General features: G+C 47.1%; 1 protein-coding gene and 1 long non-coding RNA gene across 2 annotated transcripts in view; both read left to right on the forward strand.

Annotated features, from left to right (window-relative positions):
* The window catches only part of LOC145861063 (ras GTPase-activating protein 3-like), a 24,333-nt gene extending 3,206 nt beyond the window's left edge, over nucleotides 1-21,127 (forward strand). The window contains exons 3-10 of the mRNA XM_082962442.1: nucleotides 1,216-1,289; nucleotides 2,454-2,560; nucleotides 8,310-8,392; nucleotides 12,928-12,948; nucleotides 16,022-16,230; nucleotides 18,675-18,778; nucleotides 19,360-19,543; nucleotides 20,881-21,127. Of these exons, the coding sequence (XP_082818568.1) occupies nucleotides 1,216-1,289; nucleotides 2,454-2,560; nucleotides 8,310-8,392; nucleotides 12,928-12,948; nucleotides 16,022-16,230; nucleotides 18,675-18,778; nucleotides 19,360-19,543; nucleotides 20,881-20,956 (858 nt within the window). The 3' untranslated portion in view covers nucleotides 20,957-21,127. The remainder of the gene's footprint in view (nucleotides 1-1,215; nucleotides 1,290-2,453; nucleotides 2,561-8,309; nucleotides 8,393-12,927; nucleotides 12,949-16,021; nucleotides 16,231-18,674; nucleotides 18,779-19,359; nucleotides 19,544-20,880) is intronic.
* A 966-nt stretch (nucleotides 21,128-22,093) lies between these two features.
* On the forward strand, nucleotides 22,094-24,612 carry LOC145861168 (uncharacterized). The gene is made up of 2 exons (XR_014381031.1): nucleotides 22,094-22,771; nucleotides 22,811-24,612. It is a non-coding gene; the product is annotated as an uncharacterized LOC145861168 (long non-coding RNA).
* The last annotated feature ends 388 nt before the right edge of the window (nucleotides 24,613-25,000 follow it).

Genomic DNA, 25,000 nt, shown 5'->3' on the forward strand with positions numbered 1-25,000 from the left:
GATTTGAGACACCAGAGGTAGTGCACTACATAGGGAATAGGGTGTGATTTCAGACACCAGAAGTAGTGTACTACATAGGGAATAGGGTGTGATTTCAGACACCAGAAGTAGTGCACTACATAGGGAATAGGGTGTGATTTCAGACATCAGAAGTAGTGCACTACATAGGGAATAGGGTGTGATTTGAGACACCAGAAGTAGTGCACTACATAGGGAATAGGGTGTGATTTCAGACACCAGAAGTAGTGCACAAACATAGGGATTAGGGTGTGATTTCAGACACCAGAAGTAGTGCACTACATAGGGAATAGGGTGAATAGGGTGTGATTTGAGAAACCAGAAGTAGTGCACTACATAGGGAATAGGGTGTGATTTCAGACACCAGAAGTAGTGCACTACATAGGGAATAGGGTGAATAGGGTGTGATTTGAGACACCAGAAGTAGTGCACAAACATAGGGATTAGGGTGTGATTTCAGACACCAGAAGTAGTGCACTACATAGGGAATAGTGTGAATAGGGTGTGATTTGAGACACCAGAAGTAGTGCACTACATAGGGAATAGGGTGTGATTTGAGACACCAGAAGTAGTGCACTACATAGGGAATAGGGTGTGATTTCAGACACCAGAAGTAGTGCACAAACATAGGGATTAGGGTGTGATTTCAGACACCAGAAGTAGTGCACTACATAGGGAATAGTGTGAATAGGGTGTGATTTGAGACACCAGAAGTAGTACACTACATAGGGAATAGGGTGTGATTTCAGACACCAGAAGTAGTGCACAAACATAGGGAATAGGGTGCGATTTCAGACACCAGAAGTAGTGCACAAACATAGGGAATAGGGTGTGATTTCAGACACCAGAAGTAGTGCACAAACATAGGGAATAGGGTGTGATTTCAGACACCAGAAGTAGTGCACTACATAGGGAATAGGGTGTGATTTCAGACACCAGAAGTAGTGCACAAACATAGGGAATAGGGTGCGATTTGACAGGTAGCCTAGCGATTTAAGAGCGTTGGGGCCAGTAGCCAAAAAAGGTCACTGGTTCGAATCCCCGAAGATGACTAGGTGAAAAAACTGCCCATGTGCCATTGAGCAAAGCACGTAACCCTAATTGCTATTGTAATTCGCTCTGGATAAGAGACTCTATTATTAAAATGACTAAAATGTAAATGCAATTTTGAGACGCTCCCTTCCTGTCTGTCTGTAGTTCCTGGATCTGATCTCGTCGTCAGGGAGATGGGACCAGAAGAGTATCGAGACTCCCATCATGCTGAAAGAGGGGTAAGAGAGAACACATGGGGGGTTAACACTGAGGGGGTTAGGGGGTAAGAGAGAGAACACATGGGGGGTAACACTGAGGGGGTTAGGGGGTAAGAGAGAGAACACATGGGGGGGTAACACTGAGGGGGTTAGGGGGTAAGAGAGAGAACACATGGGGGGGTAACACTGAGGGGGTTAGGGGTAAGAGAGAGAACACAGGGGGTAACACTGAGGGGGTTAGGGGGTAAGAGAGAGAACACAGGGTAACACTGAGGGGGTTAGGGGGTAAGAGAGAGAATACATGGGGGGGTAACACTGGAGGGGGTTAGGGGGGTAAGAGAGAGAACACATGGGGGGGTAACAGTGAGGGGGTTAGGGGGGTAAGAGAGAGAACACATGGGGGGATAACACTGAGGGGGTTAGGGGGGTAAGAGAGAGAGACACATGGGGGGTAACACTGAGGGGGTTAGGGGGTAAGAGAGAGAACACAGGGGGTAACACTGAGGGGGTTAGGGGGGTAAGAGAGAGAACATGGGGGGTAACACTGAGGGGGTTAGGGGGGTAGAGAGAGAATACATGGGGGGTAACACTGAGGGGGTTAGGGGGGTAAGAGAGAGAATACATGGGGGGTAACACTGAGGGGGTTAGGGGTAAGAGAGAAAACACAGGGGGGTAACACTGAGGGGGTTAGGGGTAAGAGAGAGAACACAGGGGGTAACACTGAGGGGGTTAGGGGGGTAAGAGAGAGAACATGGGGAGTAACACTGAGGGGGTTAGGGGGGTAAGAGAGAGAATACATGGGGGGTAACACTGAGGGGGTTAGGGGGGTAAGAGAGAGAACACAGGGGGGGTAACACTGAGGGGTTAGGGGGTAAGAGAGAGCACAGTATTGGATCGGGCCCCAGACTCACTACAGAACCTATATAACCTGGTATCTCTACAGTAGTATTGGACCGGGCCCCAGACTCACTACAGAACCTATATAACCTGGTATCTCTACAGTAGTATTGGACCGGGCCCAGACTCACTACAGAACCTATATAACCTGGTATCTCTACAGTAGTATTGGACTGGGCCCCAGACTCACCACAGAACCTATATAACCTGGTATCTCTACAGTAGTATTGGACCGGGCCCCAGTTTCTCTGAAGACCTCTCTGTCTGATTATCTGTCCTTCTCTCCAGGTTCATGATCAAGCGAGCCCAGGGGAGGAACCGTTTTGGGTTGAAGAACTTCAAGAAGAGGTGGTTTCGTCTCACTAACCATGAGTTTACCTACCACAAAACCAAAGGTAAGGGCTGGAGGTTTGTGGGGGTTCTTCTACGGGTTGTCAGACCTGGTTCTATGTGTGGTTAGATGGTATCCACTATGTGTTATAGAGGTGTAGTTAGATGGTATCCACTATGTGTTATAGAGGTGTAGTTAGATGGTATCCACTATGTGTTATAGAGGTGTAGTTAGATGGTATCCACTATGTGTTATTGAGGTGTAGTTAGATGGTATCCACTATGTGTTATAGAGGTGTAGTTAGATGGTATCCACTATGTGTTTATAGAGGTGTAGTTAGATGGTATCCACTATGTGTTATAGAGGTGTAGTTAGATGGTATCCACTATGTGTTATAGAGGTGTAGTTAGATGGTATCCACTATGTGTTATAGAGGTGTAGTTAGATGGTATCCACTGTGTGTTATAGAGGTGTAGTTAGATGGTATCCACTATGTGTTATAGAGGTGTAGTTAGATGGTATCCACTATGTGTTATAGAGGTGTAGTTAGATGGTATCCACTGTGTGTTATAGAGGTGTAGTTAGATGGTATCCACTATGTGTTATAGAGGTGTAGTTAGATGGTATCCACTATGTGTTATAGAGGTGTAGTTAGATGGTATCCACTATGTGTTATAGAGGTGTAGTTAGATAGTATCCACTGTGTGTAATAGAGGTGTAGTTAGATGGTATCCACTGTGTGTTATAGAGGTGTAGTTAGATGGTATCCACTATGTGTTATAGAGGTGTAGTTAGATGGTATCCACTGTGTGTTATAGAGGTGTAGTTAGATGGTATCCACTATGTGTTATAGAGGTGTAGTTAGATGGTATCCACTATGTGTTATTGAGGTGTAGTTAGATGGTATCCACTGTGTGTTATAGAGGTGTAGTTAGATGGTATCCACTGTGTGTTATAGAGGTGTAGTTAGATGGTATCCACTGTGTGTTATAGAGGTGTAGTTAGATGGTATTCCACTGTGTGTTATAGAGGTGTAGTTAGATGGTATCCACTATGTGTTATAGAGGTGTAGTTAGATGGTATCCACTGTGTGTTATAGAGGTGTAGTTAGATGGTATCCACTGTGTGTTATAGAGGTGTAGTTAGATGGTATCCACTATGTGTTATAGAGGTGTAGTTAGATGGTATCCACTGTGTGTTATAGAGGTGTAGTTAGATGGTATCCACTATGTGTTATAGAGGTGTAGTTAGATGGTATCCACTATGTGTTATAGAGGTGTAGTTAGATGGTATCCACTATGTGTTATAGAGGTGTAGTTAGATGGTATCCTCTATGTGTTATAGAGGTGTAGTTAGATGGTATCCACTATGTGTTATTGACTGTAAGTCGCTCTGGATAAGAGCGTCTGCTAAATAACTAAAATGTAAATGTAAACGAATTGCAAAGACAGGCAATCCAGCTCATAAAGTTATACATAAATAGGTACACTTAGACTAAACGGAAACACAACTACCCACAAAACCCCGTCAGGTACACTTAGACTAAACGGAAACACAACTACCCACAAAACCCCGTCAGGTACACTTAGACTAAACGGAAACACAACTACCCACAAAACCCCGTCAGGTACACTTAGACTAAACGGAAACACAACTACCCACAAAAACCCCGTCAGGTACACTTAGACTAAACGGAAAACGCAACTACCCACAAAATCCCGAAAGGAAAACAGGCTGCCTAAGTATGGTTTCCAATCAGAGACAACGAAAGACACCTGCCTCTGATTGGAAACCATACTCGGCCGAAACATGGAAAAAACAACACATAGAAATAGAAAACTAGAACACTCCCACATAGAAATGGAAAACCCACACAAAACAAACCCCCTTTCCACGCCCTGATCATTACACTATGGCAAAATGACCTCTTTACCTGGTCAGGACGTGACAGATACCAAATGTCATTTTTTGGTGAGTTTGGACATTTTACAAGCGAATGCGAACGAGAGACATTATGCAAATGAACAAAGTTTTGACTCCTGCTTGTCTGAAGGAAGAACAGTACTGGGTACACCACGCTGTGTCTGTGTGGAGTCTGGAGTCGCTAGGGCAACAGGCCTGCTCTGCTCATTGGAGGCAGACTGGAGGAGGAAAAAAAACACAAGCGAATCAACATTGTGGCAGCAGGAGGGGTGAAGTCAGGCGCAGGAGACAAAAGTCCGTGAAAAACCACGTTTAATAGTTTTCGACCAACAGATGCCAAAATGCAAGGCAGGGCGAAATATATCCAACATGGAATAGTGTAAGGGCTGTCGTACTGGAGAGAAGACCAAGGTGCAGCGGAGTTAGTGTTCATAATTTAATTCAGACAGAATTACAAAACAAGAAACAGCCGACAGCTAAACACACTGAACAGAAACAATTACCCACAACCCCCAAAGAAAAACACACACCTGTTTATAGGACTCCCAATCAGAGGCAACTAGAAACACCTGCCTCCAATTGAGAGTCCAGCAACCAATCTACACATAACACAAAACTCTGCCACGTCCTGACCAAAACCAACACAACTACTCCCTCTGCTGGTCAGGACGTGACAAATAGCCCGTAAACAGAGTAGGGGCGCAGCCCAGAAAAACTCTTAAGCATCAAACCAATGGCGGAGGAAAACCTGATCCCCAACCTAACTAACGTAGACAAAAAATAGTCCCCCACAATCCCTAAACCTAAACAGACAGACTAAATACCCCCCCCCCCCCCCCCCCCCTACTAATGAACTAACTGAAAACAGGGTGCACACATAAAACAGACATAACCAAACGAACATGAAAGGGAGATTGGTGGCAGCTAGTAGGCCGGCGACGACGACCACCGAGCGCCGGCTGAAAGAGGAGGGGCGCCACCTTTGGTCGACGTTGTGACAGCAGCTGTACAGATAACTGATCCAAAGGGCAGAAAGCTGACATAATGTGATGCCTCGTCACCTTATTAATCCAGCCTACTGTTCTACAGTACTTTTCCAGGTGTAGCCAGTCTACTGTTCTCCAGTACTTTTCCAGGTGTATCCAGCCTACTGTTCTCCAGTACTTTTCCAGGTGTAGCCAGCCTACTGTTCTACAGTACTTTTCCAGGTGTAGCCAGCCTACTGTTCTCCAGTACTTTTCCAGGTGTATCCAGCCTACTGTTCTCCAGTACTTTTCCAGATGTAGCCAGCCTACTTTTCCAGATGTAGCCAGCCTACTGTTCTCCAGTACTTTTCCCGGTGTAGCCAGCCTACTGTTCTCGAGTACTTTTCCAGGTGTTGCCAGCCTACTGTTCTCCAGTACTTTTCCAGGTGTAGCCAGCCTACTGTTCTCCAGTATTTTTCCAGGTGTAGCCAGCCTTCTTTTCCAGATGTAGCCAGCCTACTGTTCTCCAGTATTTTTCCAGGTGTAGCCAGCCTACTTTTCCAGGTGTAGCCAGCCTACTGTTCTCCAGTACTTTTCCAGGTGTAGCCAGCCTACTGTTCTCCAGTACTTTTCCAGGTGTAGCCAGCCTACTGTTCTCCAGTACTTTTCCAGGTGTAGCCAGCCTACTGTTCTCCAGTACTTTTCCAGGTGTAGCCAGCCTACTGTTCTCCAGTACTTTTCCAGGTGTAGCCAGCCTACTGTTCTCCAGTACTTTTCCAGGTGTAGCCAGCCTACTGTTCTCCAGTACTTTTCCAGGTGTAGCCAGCCTACTGTTCTCCAGTACTTTTCCAGGTGTAGCCAGCCTACTGTTCTCCAGTACTTTTCCAGATGTAGCCAGCCTACTGTTCTCCAATACTTTTCCAGATGTAGCCAGCCTACTGTTCTCCAGTACTTTTCCAGGTGTAGCCCAGCCTACTGTTCTCCAGTACTTTTCCAGGTGTAGCCAGCCTACTGTTCTCTAGTACTTTTCCAGATGTAGCCAGCCTACTTTTCCAGGTATAGCCAGCCTACTGTTCTCCAGTACTTTTCCAGGTGTAGCCAGCCTACTGTTCTCCAGTACTTTTCCAGATGTAGCCAGCCTACTTTTCCAGATGTAGCCAGCCTACTTTTCCAGATGTAGCCAGTCTACTGTTCTCCAGTACTTTTCCAGGTGTAGCCAGCCTACTTTTCCAGGTGTAGCCAGCCTACTGTTCTCCAGTACTTTTCCAGGTGTAGCCAGCCTACTGTTCTCCAGTACTTTTCCAGGTGTAGCCAGCCTACTGTTCTCCAGTACTTTTCCAGATGTAGCCAGCCTACTGTTCTCCAGTACTTTTCCAGATGTAGCCAGCCTACTGTTCTCCAGTACTTTTCCAGATGTAGCCAGTCTACTGTTCTCCAGTACTTTTCCAGATGTAGCCAGCCTACTGTTCTCCAGTACTTTTCCAGATGTAGCCAGCCTACTGTTCTCCAGTACTTTTCCAGGTGTAGCCAGCCTACTGTTCTCCAGTACTTTTCCAGGTGTAGCCAGTCTACTGTTCTCCAGTACTTTTTCCAGGTGTAGCCAGTCTACTGTTCTCCAGTACTTTTCCAGGTGTAGCCAGTCTACTGTTCTCCAGTACTTTTCCAGGTGTAGCCAGCCTACTGTTCTCCAGTACTTTTCCAGGTGTAGCCAGCCTACTGTTCTCCAGTACTTTTCCAGGTGTAGCCAGTCTACTGTTCTCCAGTACTTTTCCAGGTGTAGCCAGTCTACTGTTCTCCAGTACTTTTCCAGGTGTAGCCAGTCTACTGTTCTCCAGTACTTTTCCAGGTGTAGCCAGCCTACTGTTCTCCAGTACTTTTTCCAGATGTAGCCAGCCTACTGTTCTCCAGTACTTTTCCAGGTGTAGCCAGCCTACTGTTCTCCAGTACACGTCGGCTACAGAGATCTGGAGCCTAAAAATAAAATTAGATTTGAGTCGGTCCTCGTGGACAGCGAGGGCCCACAACGGCTACAGAGATCTGGAGCCCAGTCCTCGTGAACAGCGGGGGGCCCACGTCGGTGGTTCTGAGTTGTTTTCCTCGGAGGGGGTGATAAAGGTGTTCAGCTTGTCTGGCAGTGAGGCGTCTATGTCCTGCGACCTGGCTCGTTTTCCCTTTATAATCCATCCACTTTCTGGAGTCCCTGACAATTGCGACTCCACTTTGACCCTATAATCCATTTCTTGCCAGTTTGATTGTCTGTGTGTACTCGTCCATGTTTCCAGTCCCTCACAATTTTGCGCTGCCATCTGGTTTTTGGTTTGGGGTTCGGATGGTCACAGTAGGAATAACATCCTCTATTTTATTAAACCTTTATTTAACTAATCAATCATTCAATCAATCAATCAATCATTCTTATTTATAATGACGGGCCTACTTGTTAAGCCCCCGCCTACTTGTCCAAACCCTCCCCTAACCCGGATGACACTGGGCCAATTGTGCGCCGCCCCTATGGGGACTCTCGATCACGGCCGGTTGTGATATACAGCCCGGGATCGAACCTGGGTCTGTAGTGACGCCTCTAGCACGTCCAAAGACAGAGTCAGGTGTTTTGAGTCATTGTGTTAATGATTAACTTTCTGAATCAAAGCTAAGCTGCAATGGAGAAAACCACCCGATACACACACACACACACACACACACACACACACACACACACACACACACACACACACAGACACACACACACACACACACACACAGACACACACACACACACACACACACACACACACACAGACACACACACACACACACACACACACACACACACACACACACACACACACACACACACACACACACACACACACACACACACACAGCTGTCTGTTCTGGTTGTCTGATGCAGTACCTTGTTTTCTCCAGGTGAGGGCGCTCTCTGCAGAATCCCTATAGAGAACATCCTGGCTGTGGAGAGACTGGAGGAAGAGTCATTCAAGATGAAGAACGTAAGAATTACAAAACCATCAAACACCAGCACAAATCAACAACCAGGGTATTAATTGTCAGTTAGTACAGGTAGTATTGTCTGTTATGAGTCCTGACTCCACAGGTAGTATTGTCTGTTATGAGTCCTGACTCCACAGGTAGTATTGTCTGTTATGAGTCCTGACTCCACAGGTAGTATTGTCTGTTATGAGTCCTGACTCCACAGGTAGTATTGACTGATATGAGTCCTGACTCCACAGGTAGTATTGTCTGTTATGAGTCCTGACTCCACAGGTAGTATTGTCTGTTATGAGTCCTGACTCCACAGGTAGTATTGTCTGTTATGAGTCCAGACTCCACAGGTAGTATTGACTGATATGAGTCCTGACTCCACAGGTAGTATTGTCTGTTATGAGTCCTGACTCCACAGGTAGTATTGTCTGTTATGAGTCCTGACTACACAGGTAGTATTGTCTGTTATGAGTCCTGACTCCACAGGTAGTATTGACGATTGATTGATAGTTAATGAGATATGAGTCCGAGTCCTGACTCCACAGGTAGTATTGTCTGTTATAAGTCCCGACTCCACAGGTAGTATTGTCTGTTATGAGTCCTGACTCCACAGGTAGTATTGTCTGTTATGAGTCCTGACTCCACAGGTAGTATTGTCTGTTATGAGTCCTGACTCCACAGGTAGTATTGTCTGTTATGAGTCCAGACTCCACAGGTAGTATTGTCTGTTATGAGTCCCTGACTCCACAGGTAGTATTGTCTGTTATGAGTCCTGACTCCACAGGTAGTATTGTCTGTTATGAGTCCAGACTCCACAGGTAGTATTGTCTGTTATGAGTCCAGACTCCACAGGTAGTATTGTCTGTTATGAGTCCAGACTCCACAGGTAGTATTGTCTGTTATGAGTCCCGACTCCACAGGTAGTATTGTCTGTTATGAGTCCCGACTCCACAGGTAGTATTGTCTGTTATGAGTCCTGACTCCACAGGTAGTATTGTCTGTTATGAGTCCTGACTCCACAGGTAGTATTGTCTGTTATGAGTCCTGACTCCACAGGTAGTATTGTCTGTTATGAGTCCAGACTCCACAGGTAGTATTGTCTGTTATGAGTCCAGACTCCACAGGTAGTATTGTCTGTTATGAGTCCAGACTCCACAGGTAGTATTGTCTGTTATGAGTCCTGACTCCACAGGTAGTATTGTCTGTTATGAGTCCAGACTCCACAGGTAGTATTGTCTGTTATGAGTCCCGACTCCACAGGTAGTATTGTCTGTTATGAGTCCCCTGACTCCACAGGTAGTATTGTCTGTTATGAGTCCAGACTCCACAGGTAGTATTGACTGATATGAGTCCTGACTCCACAGGTAGTATTGTCTGTTATGAGTCCTGACTCCACAGGTAGTATTGTCTGTTATGAGTCCAGACTCCACAGGTAGTATTGACTGATATGAGTCCTGACTCCACAGGTAGTATTGTCTGTTATGAGTCCAGACTCCACAGGTAGTATTGTCTGTTATGAGTCCAGACTCCACAGGTAGTATTGACTGATATGAGTCCCTGACTCCACAGGTAGTATTGTCTGTTATGAGTCCAGACTCCACAGGTAGTATTGTCTGTTATGAGTCCTGACTCCACAGGTAGTATTGTCTGTTATGAGTCCTGACTCCACAGGTAGTATTGTCTGTTATAAGTCCAGGACTCCACAGGTAGTATTGTCTGTTATGAGTCCTGACTCCACAGGTAGTATTGTCTGTTATGAGTCCTGACTCCACAGGTAGTATTGTCTGTTATGAGTCTTGACTCCACAGGTAGTATTGTCTGTTATGAGTCCTGACTCCACAGGTAGTATTGTCTGTTATGAGTCCTGACTCCACAGGTAGTATTGTCTGATATGAGTCCTGACTCCACAGGTCGTATTGTCTGTTATGACTCCTGACTCCACAGGTAGTATTGTCTGTTATGAGTCCTGACTCCACAGGTAGTATTGTCTGTTATGAGTCCTGACTCCACAGGTAGTATTGTCTGTTATGAGTCCTGACTCCACAGGTAGTATTGTCTGTTATTAGTCCAGACTCCACAGGTAGTATTGTCTGTTATGAGTCCAGACTCCACAGGTAGTATTGACTGATATGAGTCCTGACTCCACAGGTAGTATTGTCTGTTATGAGTCCTGACTCCACAGGTAGTATTGTCTGTTATGAGTCCTGACTCCACAGGTAGTATTGTCCTGTTATTAGTCCAGACTCCACAGGTAGTATTGTCTGTTATGAGTCCAGACTCCATAGGTAGTATTGACTGATATGAGTCCTGACTCCACAGGTAGTATTGTCTGTTATGAGTCCTGACTCCACAGGTAGTATTGTCTGTTATGAGTCCTGACTCCACAGGTAGTATTGTCTGTTATGAGTCCTGACCCCACAGGTAGTATTGTCTGTTATGAGTCCAGACTCCACAGGTAGTATTGTCTGTTATGAGTCCCGACTCCACAGGTAGTATTGTCTGTTATGAGTCCTGACTCCACAGGTAGTATTGTCTGTTATTAGTCCAGACTCCACAGGTAGTATTGTCTGTTATGAGTCCAGACTCCACAGGTAGTATTGACTAATATGAGTCCTGACTCCACAGGTAGTATTGTCTGTTATGAGTCCTGACTCCACAGGTAGTATTGTCTGTTATGAGTCCTGACTCCACAGGTAGTATTGTCTGTTATGAGTCCTGACTCCACAGGTAGTATTGTCTGTTATGAGTCCTGACTCCACAGGTAGTATTGTCTGTTATTAGTCCAGACTCCACAGGTAGTATTGTCTGTTATGAGTCCAGACTCCACAGGTAGGATTGACTGATATGAGTCCTGACTCCACAGGTAGTATTGTCTGTTATGAGTCCTGACTCCACAGGTAGTATTGTCTGTTATGAGTCCTGACTCCACAGGTAGTATTGTCTGTTATGAGTCCAGACTCCACAGGTAGTATTGACTGATATTAGTCCAGACTCCACAGGTAGTATTGTCTGTTATGAGTCCAGACTCCACAGGTAGTATTGACTGATATGAGTCCTGACTCCACAGGTAGTATTGTCTGTTATGAGTCCTGACTCCACAGGTAGTATTGTCTGTTATTAGTCCAGACTCCACAGGTAGTATTGTCTGTTATGAGTCCAGACTCCACAGGTAGTATTGACTGATATGAGTCCTAACTCCACAGGTAGTATTGTCTGTTATGAGTCCTGACTCCACAGGTAGTATTGTCTGTTATGAGTCCTGACTCCACAGGTAGTATTGTCTGTTATAAGTCCAGACTCCACAGGTAGTATTGTCTGTTATGAGTCCAGACTCCACAGGTAGTATTGTCTGTTATGAGTCCTGACTCCACAGGTAGTATTGTCTGTTATGAGTCCTGACTCCACAGGTAGTATTGTCTGTTATGAGTCCTGACTCCACAGGTAGTATTGTCTGTTATGAGTCCTGACTCCACAGGTAGTATTGTCTGATATGAGTCCTGACTCCACAGGTAGTAATGTCTGTTATGAGTCCTGACTCCACAGGTAGTATTGTCTGTTATGAGTCCTGACTCCACAGGTAGTAATTGTCTGTTATTAGTCCAGACTCCACAGGTAGTATTGTCTGTTATGAGTCCAGACTCCACAGGTAGTATTGACTGATATGAGTCCTGACTCCACAGGTAGTATTGTCTGTTATGAGTCCTGACTCCACAGGTAGTATTGTCTGTTATGAGTCCTGACTCCACAGGTAGTATTGTCTGTTATGAGTCCAGACTCCACAGGTAGTATTGACTGATATTAGTCCAGACTCCACAGGTAGTATTGTCTGTTATGAGTCCAGACTCCACAGGTAGTATTGACTGATATGAGTCCTGACTCCACAGGTAGTATTGTCTGTTATGAGTCCTGACTCCACAGGTAGTATTGACTGTTATGAGTCCAGACTCCACAGGTAGTATTGACTGTTATGAGTCCAGACTCCACAGGTAGTATTGACTGATATGAGTCCCGACTCCACAGGTAGTATTGTCTGTTATGAGTCCCCGACTCCACAGGTAGTATTGTCTGTTATGAGTCCTGACTCCACAGGTAGTATTGTCTGTTATGAGTCCAGACTCCACAGGTAGTATTGTCTGTTATGAGTCCAGACTCCACAGGTAGTATTGTCTGTTATGAGTCCTGACTCCACAGGTAGTATTGTCTGTTATGAGTCCAGACTCCACAGGTAGTATTGACTGTTATGAGTCCTGACTCCACAGGTAGTATTGTCTGTTATGAGTCCTGACTCCACAGGTAGTATTGACTGTTATGAGTCCTGACTCCACAGGTAGTATTGTCTGTTACGAGTCCTGACTCCACAGGTAGTATTGACTGTAGATCTATGTAGATGGGACATGTTGTTCCAGGACTGGTTTCTGCTGCATTAGTTAGAGAGACCTGAAGAAGGTTTATACACTGCTGGTTGTAACATGTCCTTCTCTCCCTCCTCCTCCTCCTCCTCCTCCTCCTCCTCCTCCCCCTCCTCCTCCTCCTCCCCCACTAGACGTCCCCTTGGATGTTCCAGGTAATCAAGCCCAGAGAGGGTTAATGACTGTGTGGGCCTCCTCTCAATTCAGTGGGCCTCCTCTCAATTCAGTGGGCCTCCTCTCAATTCACTGGGCCTCCTCTCAATTCAGTGGGCCTCCTCTCAATTCAGTGGGCCTCCTCTCAATTCAGTGGGCCTCCTCTCAATTCACTGGGCCTCCTCTCAATTCACTGGGCCTCCTCTCAATTCAGTGGGCCTCCTCTCAATTCACTGGGCCTCCTCTCAATTCAGTGGGCCTCCTCTCAATTCAGTGGGCCTCCTCTCAATTCAGTGGGCCTCCTCTCAATTCACTGGGCCTCCTCTCAATTCAGTGGGCCTCCTCTCAATTCAGTGGGCCTCCTCTCAATTCACTGGGCCTCCTCTCAATTCAGTGGGCCTCCTCTCAATTCACTGGGCCTCTTCTCAATTCAGTGGGCCTCCTCTCAATTCACTGGGCCTCCTCTCAATTCACTGGGCCTCCTCTCAATTCACTGGGCCTCCTCTCAATTCACTGGGCCTCCTCTCAATTCACTGGGCCTCCTCTCAATTCACTGGGCCTCCTCTCAATTCACTGGGCCTTTATTGGCATGGAAAACATGTGTTTGCATTTCCAAAGAAAGTGAAATAAACAATAAACAAAAGTGAAAAGACACAAAAAAAAACTACATCAACAACAAACGATTTTGAATTTAACCATAAATAAATAAATATTGTCAAAAAGGTTTCAAAAAAAATATAGACATTTCAATCATTTTAGCACCGTGTAAATAGTTGTAGTATGAATAGCAGGGGAAGATAAATAAACATAAATATGGGTTGTATTTATAATGGTGTTTGTTCTTCACTGGTTGACCTTTTCTTGTGGCAACAGGTCACACATCTTGCTGCTGTGATGAAACACTGTGGTATTTCACCCAGTAGATATGGGAGTTTATCAACACCGAGTTTGTTTTCTAATTCTTTGTGGATCTGTGTAATCTGAGGGAAATATGTGTCTCTAATATGGTCATACATTTGGGCAGGAGGTTAGGAAGTGCAGCTCAGTTTCCACCTCATTTTGTGGGCAGTGTTGCACATAGCCTGTCTTCTCTTGAGAGCCCGGTCTGCCTACGGCGACCTTTCTCAATAGCAAGGCTCTGCTCACTGAGTCTGTACATAGTCAATGCTTTCCTTAATTTTGGGTCAGTCACAGTGGTCAGGTATTCTGCCACTGTGTTCTCTCTGTTTAGGGACAAATAGCATTCTAGTTTGCTCTGTTATTTTTTGTTAATTCTTTCCAGTGTGTCAAGTAATTATCTTTTTGTTTTCTCATGATGTGGTTGGGTCTAATTGTGTTGCTGTCCTGGGGCTCTGTGGGGTCTAATTGTGTTGCTGTCCTGGGGCTCTGTGGGGTCTGTTTGTGTTTGTGAACAGAGCCCCAGGACCAGCTTGCTTAGGGGACCTCTACTCCAGGTTCATCTCTCTGTAGGTGATGGCTTTGTTATGGAAGGTTTGGGAATCGCTTCCTTTTCAGGTGGTTGTAGAATTTAACGGCTATTTCAGTTTCGCCCAGGAGCACGTATTCAATTTGGTGTTTGTCCCATTTAGTGAATTCTTGGTTGGTGAGTCGGACCACAGACCTCACAACCATAAAGAACAATGGGTTCTACAGATGAATGGGTTCTACAGATGAATGGGTTCTACAGATATGAATGGTTTCTACAGGTTAATGGGTTCTACAGATGAATGGGTTCTACAGGTTAATGGGTTCTACAGATGAATGGGTTCTACAGATGAATGGGTTCTACAGATGAATGGGTTCTACAGGTTAATGGGTTCTACAGATGAATGGGTTATACAGATGAATGGGTTCTACAGATGAATGGGTTCTACAGATGAATGGGTTCTACAGATGAATGGGTTCTACAGGTTAATGGGTTCTACAGATGAATGGGTTCTACAGATGAATGGGTTCTACAGATTAATGGGTTCTACAGATGAATGGGTTCTACAGATTAATGGGTTCTACAGATGAATGGGTTCTACAGATTAATGGGTTCTACAGATGAATGGGTTCTACAGATGAATGGGTTCTACAGATGAATGGGTTCTACAGGTTAATGGGTTCTACAGATGAATGGGTTCTACAGATTAATGGGTTCTACAGATGAATGGGTTCTACAGATGAATGGGTTCTACAGATGAATGGGTTCTACAGATCAATGGGTTCTACAGATGAATGGGTTCTACAGATGAATGAGTTCTACAGGTTAATGGGTTCTACAGATGAATGGGTTCTACAGATGAATGGGTTCTACAGATGAATGGTTTCTACAGGTTAATGGGTTCTACAGATGAATGGGTTCTACAGGTTAATGGGTTCTACAGATGAATGGGTTCTACAGATTAATGGGTTCTACAGATGAATGGGTTCTACAGATGAATGGGTTCTACAGATTAATGGGTTCTACAGATGAATGGGTTCTACAGATTAATGGGTTCTACAGTATACCTGCTGTAGTATTTTTTGCCAAATCCTCCTTTTGATGGCATAGAAGACCCTTCTGCCTTGTCTCTTAGATCGTTCACAGCCTTACTCTTCTCTCTCTCTCTCTCTCTGCTCTCTCTCTCTCTCTCTCTCTCTCTCTCTCTCTCTCTCTCCCTCTCTCTCTCTGTCTCTCTCTCGCTCTCTCTCTCTCTCTCTCTCCCTCTCTCACTCTGTCTCTCTCTCCCTCTCTCTCTCTCTCTCTCTCTCTCTCTCCCTCTGTCTCTCTCTCTCTCTCTCTCTCCTCTCTCTCTCCTCTCTCTCTCCACACTCTCTCCCTCTCTCTCTCCCTATCCCTCTCTCTCTCCCTCCTCTCTCTCTCTCTCCCTCGCTCTCTCTCTCTCTCTCTCTCTCTCTCTCTCTCTCTCTCTCCCCATCTCTCTCTCTCTCCCTCTCTCTCTCTCTCTCTCTCTCTCTCCGTATCTCTCTCCCCCATCCCTTCTCTCTCCCCTCTCTCTCTCTCTCTCTCTCTCTCTCTCTCTCCGTATCTCTCTCCCCCATCCCTTCTCTCTCCCCCATCCCTTCTCTCTCCCCCATCCCTTCCCCCAGATGTTCCAGGTAATTCAGCCAGAGAGAGCCCTGTACATCCAGGCTAATAACTGTGTGGAGGCCAGGGACTGGATAGACATCCTGACCAAGGTCAGCCAGTGCAACAGGAAGAGACTGAGCACCTACCACCCCTCAGCTTACCTCAACGGACACTGGCTCTGCTGTAAGATGTCTGCCGACACAGAACCAGGCTGTACACCCTGTACTGGGTGAGTAACCCGCCTCCTCTCTGTCTCTCTCTCTGTCTCTCCCTCTCTCTCTCTGTCTCTCTCTGTCTCTCCCCCTCTCCTCTCTCTCTCTGTCTCTCTCTGTCTCTCCCTCTCTCTCTGTCTCTCCTCTCTCTGTCTCTCTCTCTGTCTCTCTCTGTCTCTCTCTCTCTCTCTCCTCTCTCTGTCTCTCTCTGTCTCTCCCTCTCTCTCCCTCTCTCTCCCTCTCCCTCTCTCTGCCTACGGCGACCTTTCTCAATAGCAAGGCTATGCTCACTGAGTCTGTACATAGTAGTGGGTCAGTGAAGGGGTTGACCCTGTAGTGGGTCAGTGAAGGGGTAGACCCTGTAGTGGGTCAGTGAAGGGGTAGACCCTGTAGTGGGTCAGTGAAGGGGTAGACCCTGTAGTGGGTCAGTGAAGGGGTAGACCCTGTAGTGGGTCAGTGAAGGGGTTGACCCTGTAGTGGGTCAGTGAAGGGGTTGACCCTGTAGTGGGTCAGTGAAGGGGTAGACCCTGTAGTGGGTCAGTGAAGGGGTTGACCCTGTAGTGGGTCAGTGAAGGGGTAGACCCTGTAGTGGGTCAGTGAAGGGGTTGACCCTGTAGTGGGTCAGTGAAGGGGTGGTCAGTGAAGGGGTTGACCCTGTAGTGGGTCAGTGAAGGGGTAGACCCTGTAGTGGGTCAGTGAAGGGGTTGACCCTGTAGTGGGTCAGTGAAGGGGTTGACCCTGTAGTGGGTCAGTGAAGGGGTAGACCCTGTAGTGGGTCAGTGAAGGGGTTGACCCTGTAGTGGGTCAGTGAAGGGGTTGACCCTGTAGTGGGTCAGTGAAGGGGTAGACCCTGTAGTGGGTCAGTGAAGGGGTTGACCCTGTAGTGGGTCAGTGAAGGGGTTGACCCTGTAGTGGGTCAGTGAAGGGGTAGACCCTGTAGTGGGTCAGTGAAGGGGTAGACCCTGTAGTGGGTCAGTGAAGGGGTTGACCCTGTAGTGGGTCAGTTAAGGGGTAGACCCTGTAGTGGGTCAGTGAAGGGGTTGACCCTGTAGTGGGTCAGTGAAGGGGTAGACCCTGTAGTGGGTCAGTGAAGGGGTTGACCCTGTAGTGGGTCAGTGAAGGGGTTGACCCTGTAGTGGGTCAGTGAAGGGGTAGACCCTGTAGTGGGTCAGTAAAGGGGTTGACCCTGTAGTGGGTCAGTGAAGGTGGTAGACCCTGTAGTGGGTCAGTGAAGGGGTAGACCTGTAGTGGGTCAGTGAAGGGGTTGACCCTGTAGTGGGTCAGTGAAGGGGTTGACCCTGTAGTGGGTCAGTGAAGGGGTAGACCCTGTAGTGGGTCAGTAAAGGGGTTGACCCTGTAGTGGGTCAGTGAAGGTGGTAGACCCTGTAGTGGGTCAGTGAAGGGGTTGACCGCACCACTTCAGGTCATCATCATCATCATCATCAGTTAGACTGCTGTCTTTCTCTCCACTTCATCTCGTACTCTCTCTCTCTCCTATCTTCCCTTCTCTCTCTCTCTCTCTCTCTCCTGTTTTTCACCTCTCTCTCTCTCTCTCTCTCTCTCTCTCTCTCTCTTCTCATCTCTCTCTCTCTCTCTCTGTTTTTCACCTTCTCTCTCTCTCTCTCTCTCTCCTGTTCCTTCCCTCTCTCTCTCTCTCTCCTGTTTTTCATCTCTCTCTCTCTCTCTCTCTCTCTCTCTATCTTCCCTTCTCTTTCTCTCTCTCTCTCTGTTCTCCTGTCTTTCACCTCTCTCTTCTGGACGTGTCTGTGTTTTGGTCCTTGATATTGAACTGAGATATCTGTGGTCTGTGTGGGTGTTTCTGTGTGGGTCCTGGTAATCATAATGTGGGTGTTTCTGTGTGGGTCCTGGGAATCATGATGTGGGTGTTTCTGTGTGGGTCCTGAGAATCATAATGTGGGTGTTTCTGTGTGGGTCCTGGTAATCATAATGTGGGTGTTTCTGTGTGGGTCCTGGTAATGCATGATGTGGGTGTTTCTGTGTGGGTCCTGGGAATCATAATGTGGGTGTTTCTGTGTGGGTCCTGGGAATCATGATGTGGGTGTTTCTGTGTGGGTCCTGAGAATCATAATGTGGGTGTTTCTGTGTGGGTCCTGGTAATCATAATGTGGGTGTTTCTGTGTGGGTCCTGGGAATCATAATGTGGGTGTTTCTGTGTGGGTCCTGGTAATCATAATGTGGGTGTTTCTGTGTGGGTCCTGGTAATCATAATGTGGGTGTTTCTGTGTGGGTCCTGGTAATCATAATGTGGGTGTTTCTGTGTGGGTCCTGGTAATCATAATGTGGGTGTTTCTGTGTGGGTCCTGGTAATCATAATGTGGGTGTTTCTGTGTGGGTCCTGGTAATCATAATGTGGGTGTTTCTGTGTGGGTCCTGGTAATCATAATGTGGGTGTTTCTGTGTGGGTCCTGAGAATCATAATGTGGGTGTTTCTGTGTCCCAGAGGCCTGCCGGCCAACATTCAGCTGGATGTGGACGGAGATCGAGAGGCAGAGAGAATCTACTCCCTGTTCAGCACGTACATGAACAAACTGGGCAACATGCAAGGTCAGATAGACAGGCTGTCTGCGTGTGCGTGTGCGTGTGTGTGTGCGTGTGCGTGTGCGTGTGCTGTGTGTGTGTGTGTGTGTGTGTGACTGTGTGTGTGTGTGTGACTGTGTGTGAGTGTGTGTGTGACTGTGTGTGAGTGACTGTGTGTGTGTGACTGTGTGTGTGTGTGTGTGTGTGTGTGTGTGTGTGTGTGTGTGTGTGTGTGTGTGTGTGTGTGTGTGTGTGTGTGTGTGTGACTGTGTGTGTGTGTGTGTGTGTGTGTGACTGTGTGTGTGTGTGTGTGTGTGACTGTGTGTGTGTGTGTGTGTGTGTGCAGTGACTGTGTGTGTGTGTGTGTGTGTGTGTGTACTGTGTGTGTGTGACTGTGTGTGTGCGTGTGCGTGTGTGACTGTGTGTGTGTGTGTGACTGTGTGTGAGTGTGTGTGTGACTGTGTGTGAGTGACTGTGTGTGTGTGACTGTGTGTGTGTGTGTGTGTGTGTGTGTGTGTGTGTGTGTGTGTGTGTGTGTGTGTGTGTGTGTGTGTGTGTGTGTGTGAGTGTGTGTGAGTCTCTACCTCACCGTGCTCTCCCTCCTCCAGAGGCCTGTGGCAGCAGATCGGTATACGACGGTCCAGAACAAGAGGAATATTCCAGCTTCCTCATCGATGATCCTCGGGAAACTTATAAAACCCTGAAATCCATCATCTCCTCTGTTCAGACGCTGCAGCAGCAGCACACCAAGCACAGACGAGACGTGTTCAGGAAGACCAAGATCGGCAGCCAGTAAGTCTCATTCTACTGTCTGGGTCTGGTCTGGGTCTGGTCTGGGTCTGGTCTGGGTCTGGTCTGGGCTGGGTCTGGTCTGGGTCTGGTCTGGGTCTGGTCTGGGTCTGGTCTGGGTCTGGGTCTGGTCTGGGACTGGTCTGGGTCTGGTCTGGGACTGGTCTGGGTCTGGTCTGGGTCTGGTCTGGGTCTGGTCTGGGTCTGGTCTGGGTGTGGTCTGGGTCTGGTCTGGGTCTGGTCTGGGTGTGGTCTGGGACCGGTCTGGGTCTGGTCTGGGTCTGGTCTGGGTCTGGGACTGGGTCTGGTCTGGGACCGGTCTGGGTCTGGTCTGGGTCTGGTCTGGGTCTGGTCTGGGACTGGTCTGGGTCCGGTCTGGGTCTGGGTCTGGGTCTGGGTGTCTGGGTCTGGTCTGGGTCTCGGTCGTGGGTCTGGTCTGGGTCTGGTCTGGGTCTGGTCTGGGTCTGGTCTGGGACAGTACTAACAGTCTAGAAGGGTCCATGTAGTGATGTTAAACACACAGAATCACACACACACACACACACACACACACACACACACACACACACACACACACACACACACACACACACACACACACACACACATACACACACACACAGCTCACACACACACAGTCACACACACACACAGTCACACACACACACACACACACACAGTCACACTCACATACACACACACACAGTCACTCACACACAGTCACACACACACACACACACACACACACACACACACACACACACACACACACACACAGTCACAACCACACACTCACACACACTACACACACACACACACACACACACACAGTCACTCACACACAGTCACACACACACACACACACACACACACACACACACACACACACACACACACACACACATCACACACACACACACACACACACACACACACACTCACACACACACACACACACACACACACACACACACACACACACAGTCACTCACACACAGTCACAACACACAGTCACACACACACACACAGTCACACACACACAGTCACACACTACACACACACATAGTCACACACACATCACACACACACACACACACACACACACACACACACACACACACAGACACACACACACACACACACACAGTCACACACACACACACACACACACACACACACACACACACACACACATACACACACACACACACACACACACACACACACACACACACACACACACACACACACACACACACACACACACCCCAGTCTCTCTGTAATAATGTTCTGTACCGTTTCACCTTCCTGACCACACCCCTCTTCTCTGTGATCCGCAGGGAACATCCAATCGGAGACAAGAGTTTTCAGTGTTACATCCACCAGCAGTCTGAGAGCTCCACCTACTCCATCTAACCCCACCCACCAACCACTGCCATGAAGCGCAGCGCTCCGCCCCGATGACCTGAGACCTAGCAACACTTCCTGGTTACTCCTGGTCCACGGCTTCCCATGGTGCATCTTTCAGAACACGGACACTCAGAGCCGAGGTCAAATCGGGTAGGAGGGAGAGAGAGAAGGGAAGAGAGAGAGAGAGAGGGAGATGAGAGAGACAAGAGAGAGAGAGAAAGAGAAAGAGAAGAGAGAGAGACAGAGAGAGAAGAAAGAGAGAGAAAGAGAGAGAGACAGAGAGAGAGAGACAGAAAGAGAGAGAAGAGAGAGACAAGAGAGAAAGACAAAAGAGAGAAGAGAAAAAGAAGAAAGAAAGAGAGAAGACAAGAGAGAGAGAGAGAGCGAGGGAGGGGTCTTATTTTCTATGATGATGTGCGACAACAAAACGCTTTTCTCTGGACTGTTCGTGTTCCAGTGACCACGCACTTTAACCTGCCCCACAGCGGACAGGAAGCTACTGCCCCAACAACGAACAGGAAGCTACTGCCCCAACAACGGACAGGAAGCTACTGCCCCACAGCGGACAGGAAGCTACTGCCCCACAGCGGACAGGAAGCTACTGCCCCACAGCGGACAGGAAGCTACTGCCCCACAGCGGACAGGAAGCTACTGCCCCAACAACAAACAGGAAGCTACTGCCCCAACAACGAACAGGAAGCTACTGCCCCAACAGCGGACAGGAAGCTACTGCCCCAACAACGAACAGGAAGCTACTGCCCCACAGCGGACAGGAAGCTACTGCCCCAACAACGAACAGGAAGCTACTGCCCCACAACGAACAGGAAGCTACTGCCCCAACAACGAACAGGAAGCTACTGCCCCAACAACGAACAGGAAGCTACTGCCCCACAACGAACAGGAAGCTACTGCCCCAACAACGAACAGGAAGCTACTGCCCCAACAACGAACAGGAAGCTACTGCCCCACAACGAACAGGAAGCTACTGCCCCAACAACGAACAGGAAGCTACTGCCCCAACAACGGACAGGAAGCTACTGCCCCAACAACGAACAGGAAGCTACTGCCCCAACAACGAACAGGAAGCTGCTGCCCAACAACGGACAGGAAGCTACTGCCCAACAGACAGGAAGCTATCTGCCCCACAACGAACAGGAAGCTACTGCCCCACAACGGACAGGAAGCTACTGCCCCAACAGCGGACACGGAAGCTACTGCCCCACAGCGGACAGGAAGCTACTGCCCCAGCACATTCTGAAACAGTCTTATTTCATTACTGATGTTTTTGTAATGTTTGATAAGTGGTATATTCCTGATGTAAAAACAACACATTCCTTTTTTTGTATTTCAAGTCACACAGACCAAACTCTAGGTTGGAAGACTGTTCACTTGGGGTCACGTTCGGCTATGTATGTATTTACCCCCCCCCCATCGCCCACCGCAGCCCTCCTTCCAGGGAAAGATGATGACAGAGGAAGGAGACGGGCAGGTCATCAGTCAGCGCCGGCGAACATGAGGACCCGAGCTGTTCTTCTGACTGATTAGTGCAGCCTTCATTTACAATCTGGATCATCCTGTTTTTAACTGTTAAGATTTGTAGTGTTTAATTCAGTACTCTGTCCCCGGGTCAGAACTCTGCTACCTCCTGGTCTGTACCCTGTCCCCGGGTCAGAACTACAAATCCCAGTTGCATTCCCCAGATTTCTCCTGCTGTGAATCTAGTTAATGGACCGGTCCAGGGTCTATGGAAGGTACGGGCCATTATGGTTCACTCTTGCATTGTGGGAAACCAACTAAACCAACCCGGTAACTGGTTGCTATGTCCAAAACAACAGAACTAACCCGGTGACTGGTTGCTAGGTCCAAAATCAACAGAACTAACCCGGTGACTGGTTGCTATGTCCAAAACAACAGAACTAACCCGGTGACTGGTTGCTATGTCCAAATCAACAGAACCAACCCGGTGACTGGTTGCTAGGTCCAAAACAACAGAACTAACCCGGTGACTGGTTGCTATGTCCAAAATCAACAGAACTAACCCGGTGACTGGTTGCTATGTCCAAAACAACAGAACTAACCCGGTGACTGGTTGCTATGTCCAAAATCAACAGAACTAACCCGGTGACTGGTTGCTATGTCCAAAATCAACAGAACTAACCCGGTGACTGGTTGCTAGGTCCAAAATCAACAGAACTAACCCGGTGACTGGTTGCTAGGTCCAAAATCAACAGAACTAACCCGGTGACTGGTTGCTATGTCCAAAATCAACAGAACTAACCCGGTGACTGGTTGCTATGTCCAAAACAACAGAACTAACCCGGTGACTGGTTGCTATGTCCAAAATCAACAGAACTAACCCGGTGACTGGTTGCTATGTCCAAATCAACAGAACCACCCCGGTGACTGGTTGCTATGTCCAAAATCAACAGAACTAACCCGGTGACTGGTTGCTATGTCCAAAACAACAGAACTAACCCGGTGACTGGTTGCTATGTCCAAAATCAACAGAACTAACCCGGTGACTGGTTGCTATGTCCAAAATCAACAGAACTAACCCGGTGACTGGTTGCTAGGTCCAAAATCAACAGAACTAACCCGGTGACTGGTTGCTATGTCCAAAATCAACAGAACTAACCCGGTGACTGGTTGCTATGTCCAAATCAACAGAACCACCCCGGTGACTGGTTGCTATGTCCAAAATCAACAGAACTAACCCGGTGACTGGTTGCTAGGTCCAAAACAACAGAACTATCCTGGACATCCATTCTTTCTGTAGATCGTGTGTATTGTTAAGTGCAGAGTCTTCCACGATGGCAGACAAGTCAGTCTTCTGTAGTCTGGCTACCAGTCTTGGTTGTTTGTCAATTAGGGTGTGCAGGTGAGTACATTGTCTCTAGTATGGTAATTTTGTAAAAAACCATTTTGACATTTGCTCAGGACATTGTTTTCAATGAGAAAATGTACGAGTCTGCTGTTAATGATAATGCAGAGGATTTTCCCCAAAGGTTGCTGTTGACGCATATCCCCACGGTAGATATTGGGATCAAATTTGTCTCCACGTGGATTGGGGTGATCAGTCCTTGGTTCCAAATATTGGGGAAGATGCCAGTGCTAAGGATGATGTTAAAGAGTTTAGCTATAGCCAATTGGAATTTGTTGTCTAAATATTTTATCGTTTCATTGAAGATACCGTCAACACCACAGGCCTTTTTGGGTTAGACTGAACATTTCACTCCTATTGTCGTTTGTTAGCTAAACAGTCTTATCTTTTTTCCTACATCTATATTTCTGAACAAAGTCATTTGTGTTGCTGTGATATCTTTTGTATATCTCTAAAACCACAACCCAATTAAAAAAAACAAAACATAATGCCAATTGCTACAAATGTGTGTTTTCTATCTTCCGACTAGTGTCTTCAAATTGTCCTCTCCCCTCACCCAAACATTATAACCCCTAATCTACCTTTACAGGAAATTCCTCTTGTAAAACACCTCTTCTAAAAGAGAACAATGTATTTTGTATAAATATATCAAGAGCATTAAGAAGGTTTTATGTCTCTCTGTACAGAACAACTGAATGGTTTAAAATTAGATTTTTTTTTGTTTGTTTGTTTGTTTGTTTGTTGTCCTGGAATAACTAAATGATGATAATATTAATTCAAACCGCTTGTTGTCTGACTGGCTTTCATTCAGAATGGACGGAAGGATAGAGAGGAAGTGTGTGTGTGTAGTGTGTGTGTGTGTAGTGTGTGTGTAGTGTGTGTATAGTGTGTGTGTGTAGTGTGTGTAGTGTGTGTAGTGTGTGTGTAGTGTGTGTGTGTAGTGTGTGTGTAGTGTGTGTATAGTGTGTGTGTGTAGTGTGTGTAGTGTGTGTAGTGTGTGTGTGTAGTGTGTGTGTAGTGTGTGTATAGTGTGTGTGTGTAGTGTGTGTAGTGTGTGTGTAGTGTGTGTGTAGTGTGTGTGTGTAGTGTGTGTGTAGTGTGTGTATAGTGTGTGTGTGTAGTGTGTGTAGTGTGTGTAGTGTGTGTATTGTGTGTGTGTAGTGTGTGTA

This window comes from Salmo salar, chromosome 16, assembly GCF_965601325.2.
Source record: "Salmo salar chromosome 16, fSalSal1, whole genome shotgun sequence".
Classification (NCBI taxonomy): domain Eukaryota; kingdom Metazoa; phylum Chordata; class Actinopteri; order Salmoniformes; family Salmonidae; genus Salmo; species Salmo salar.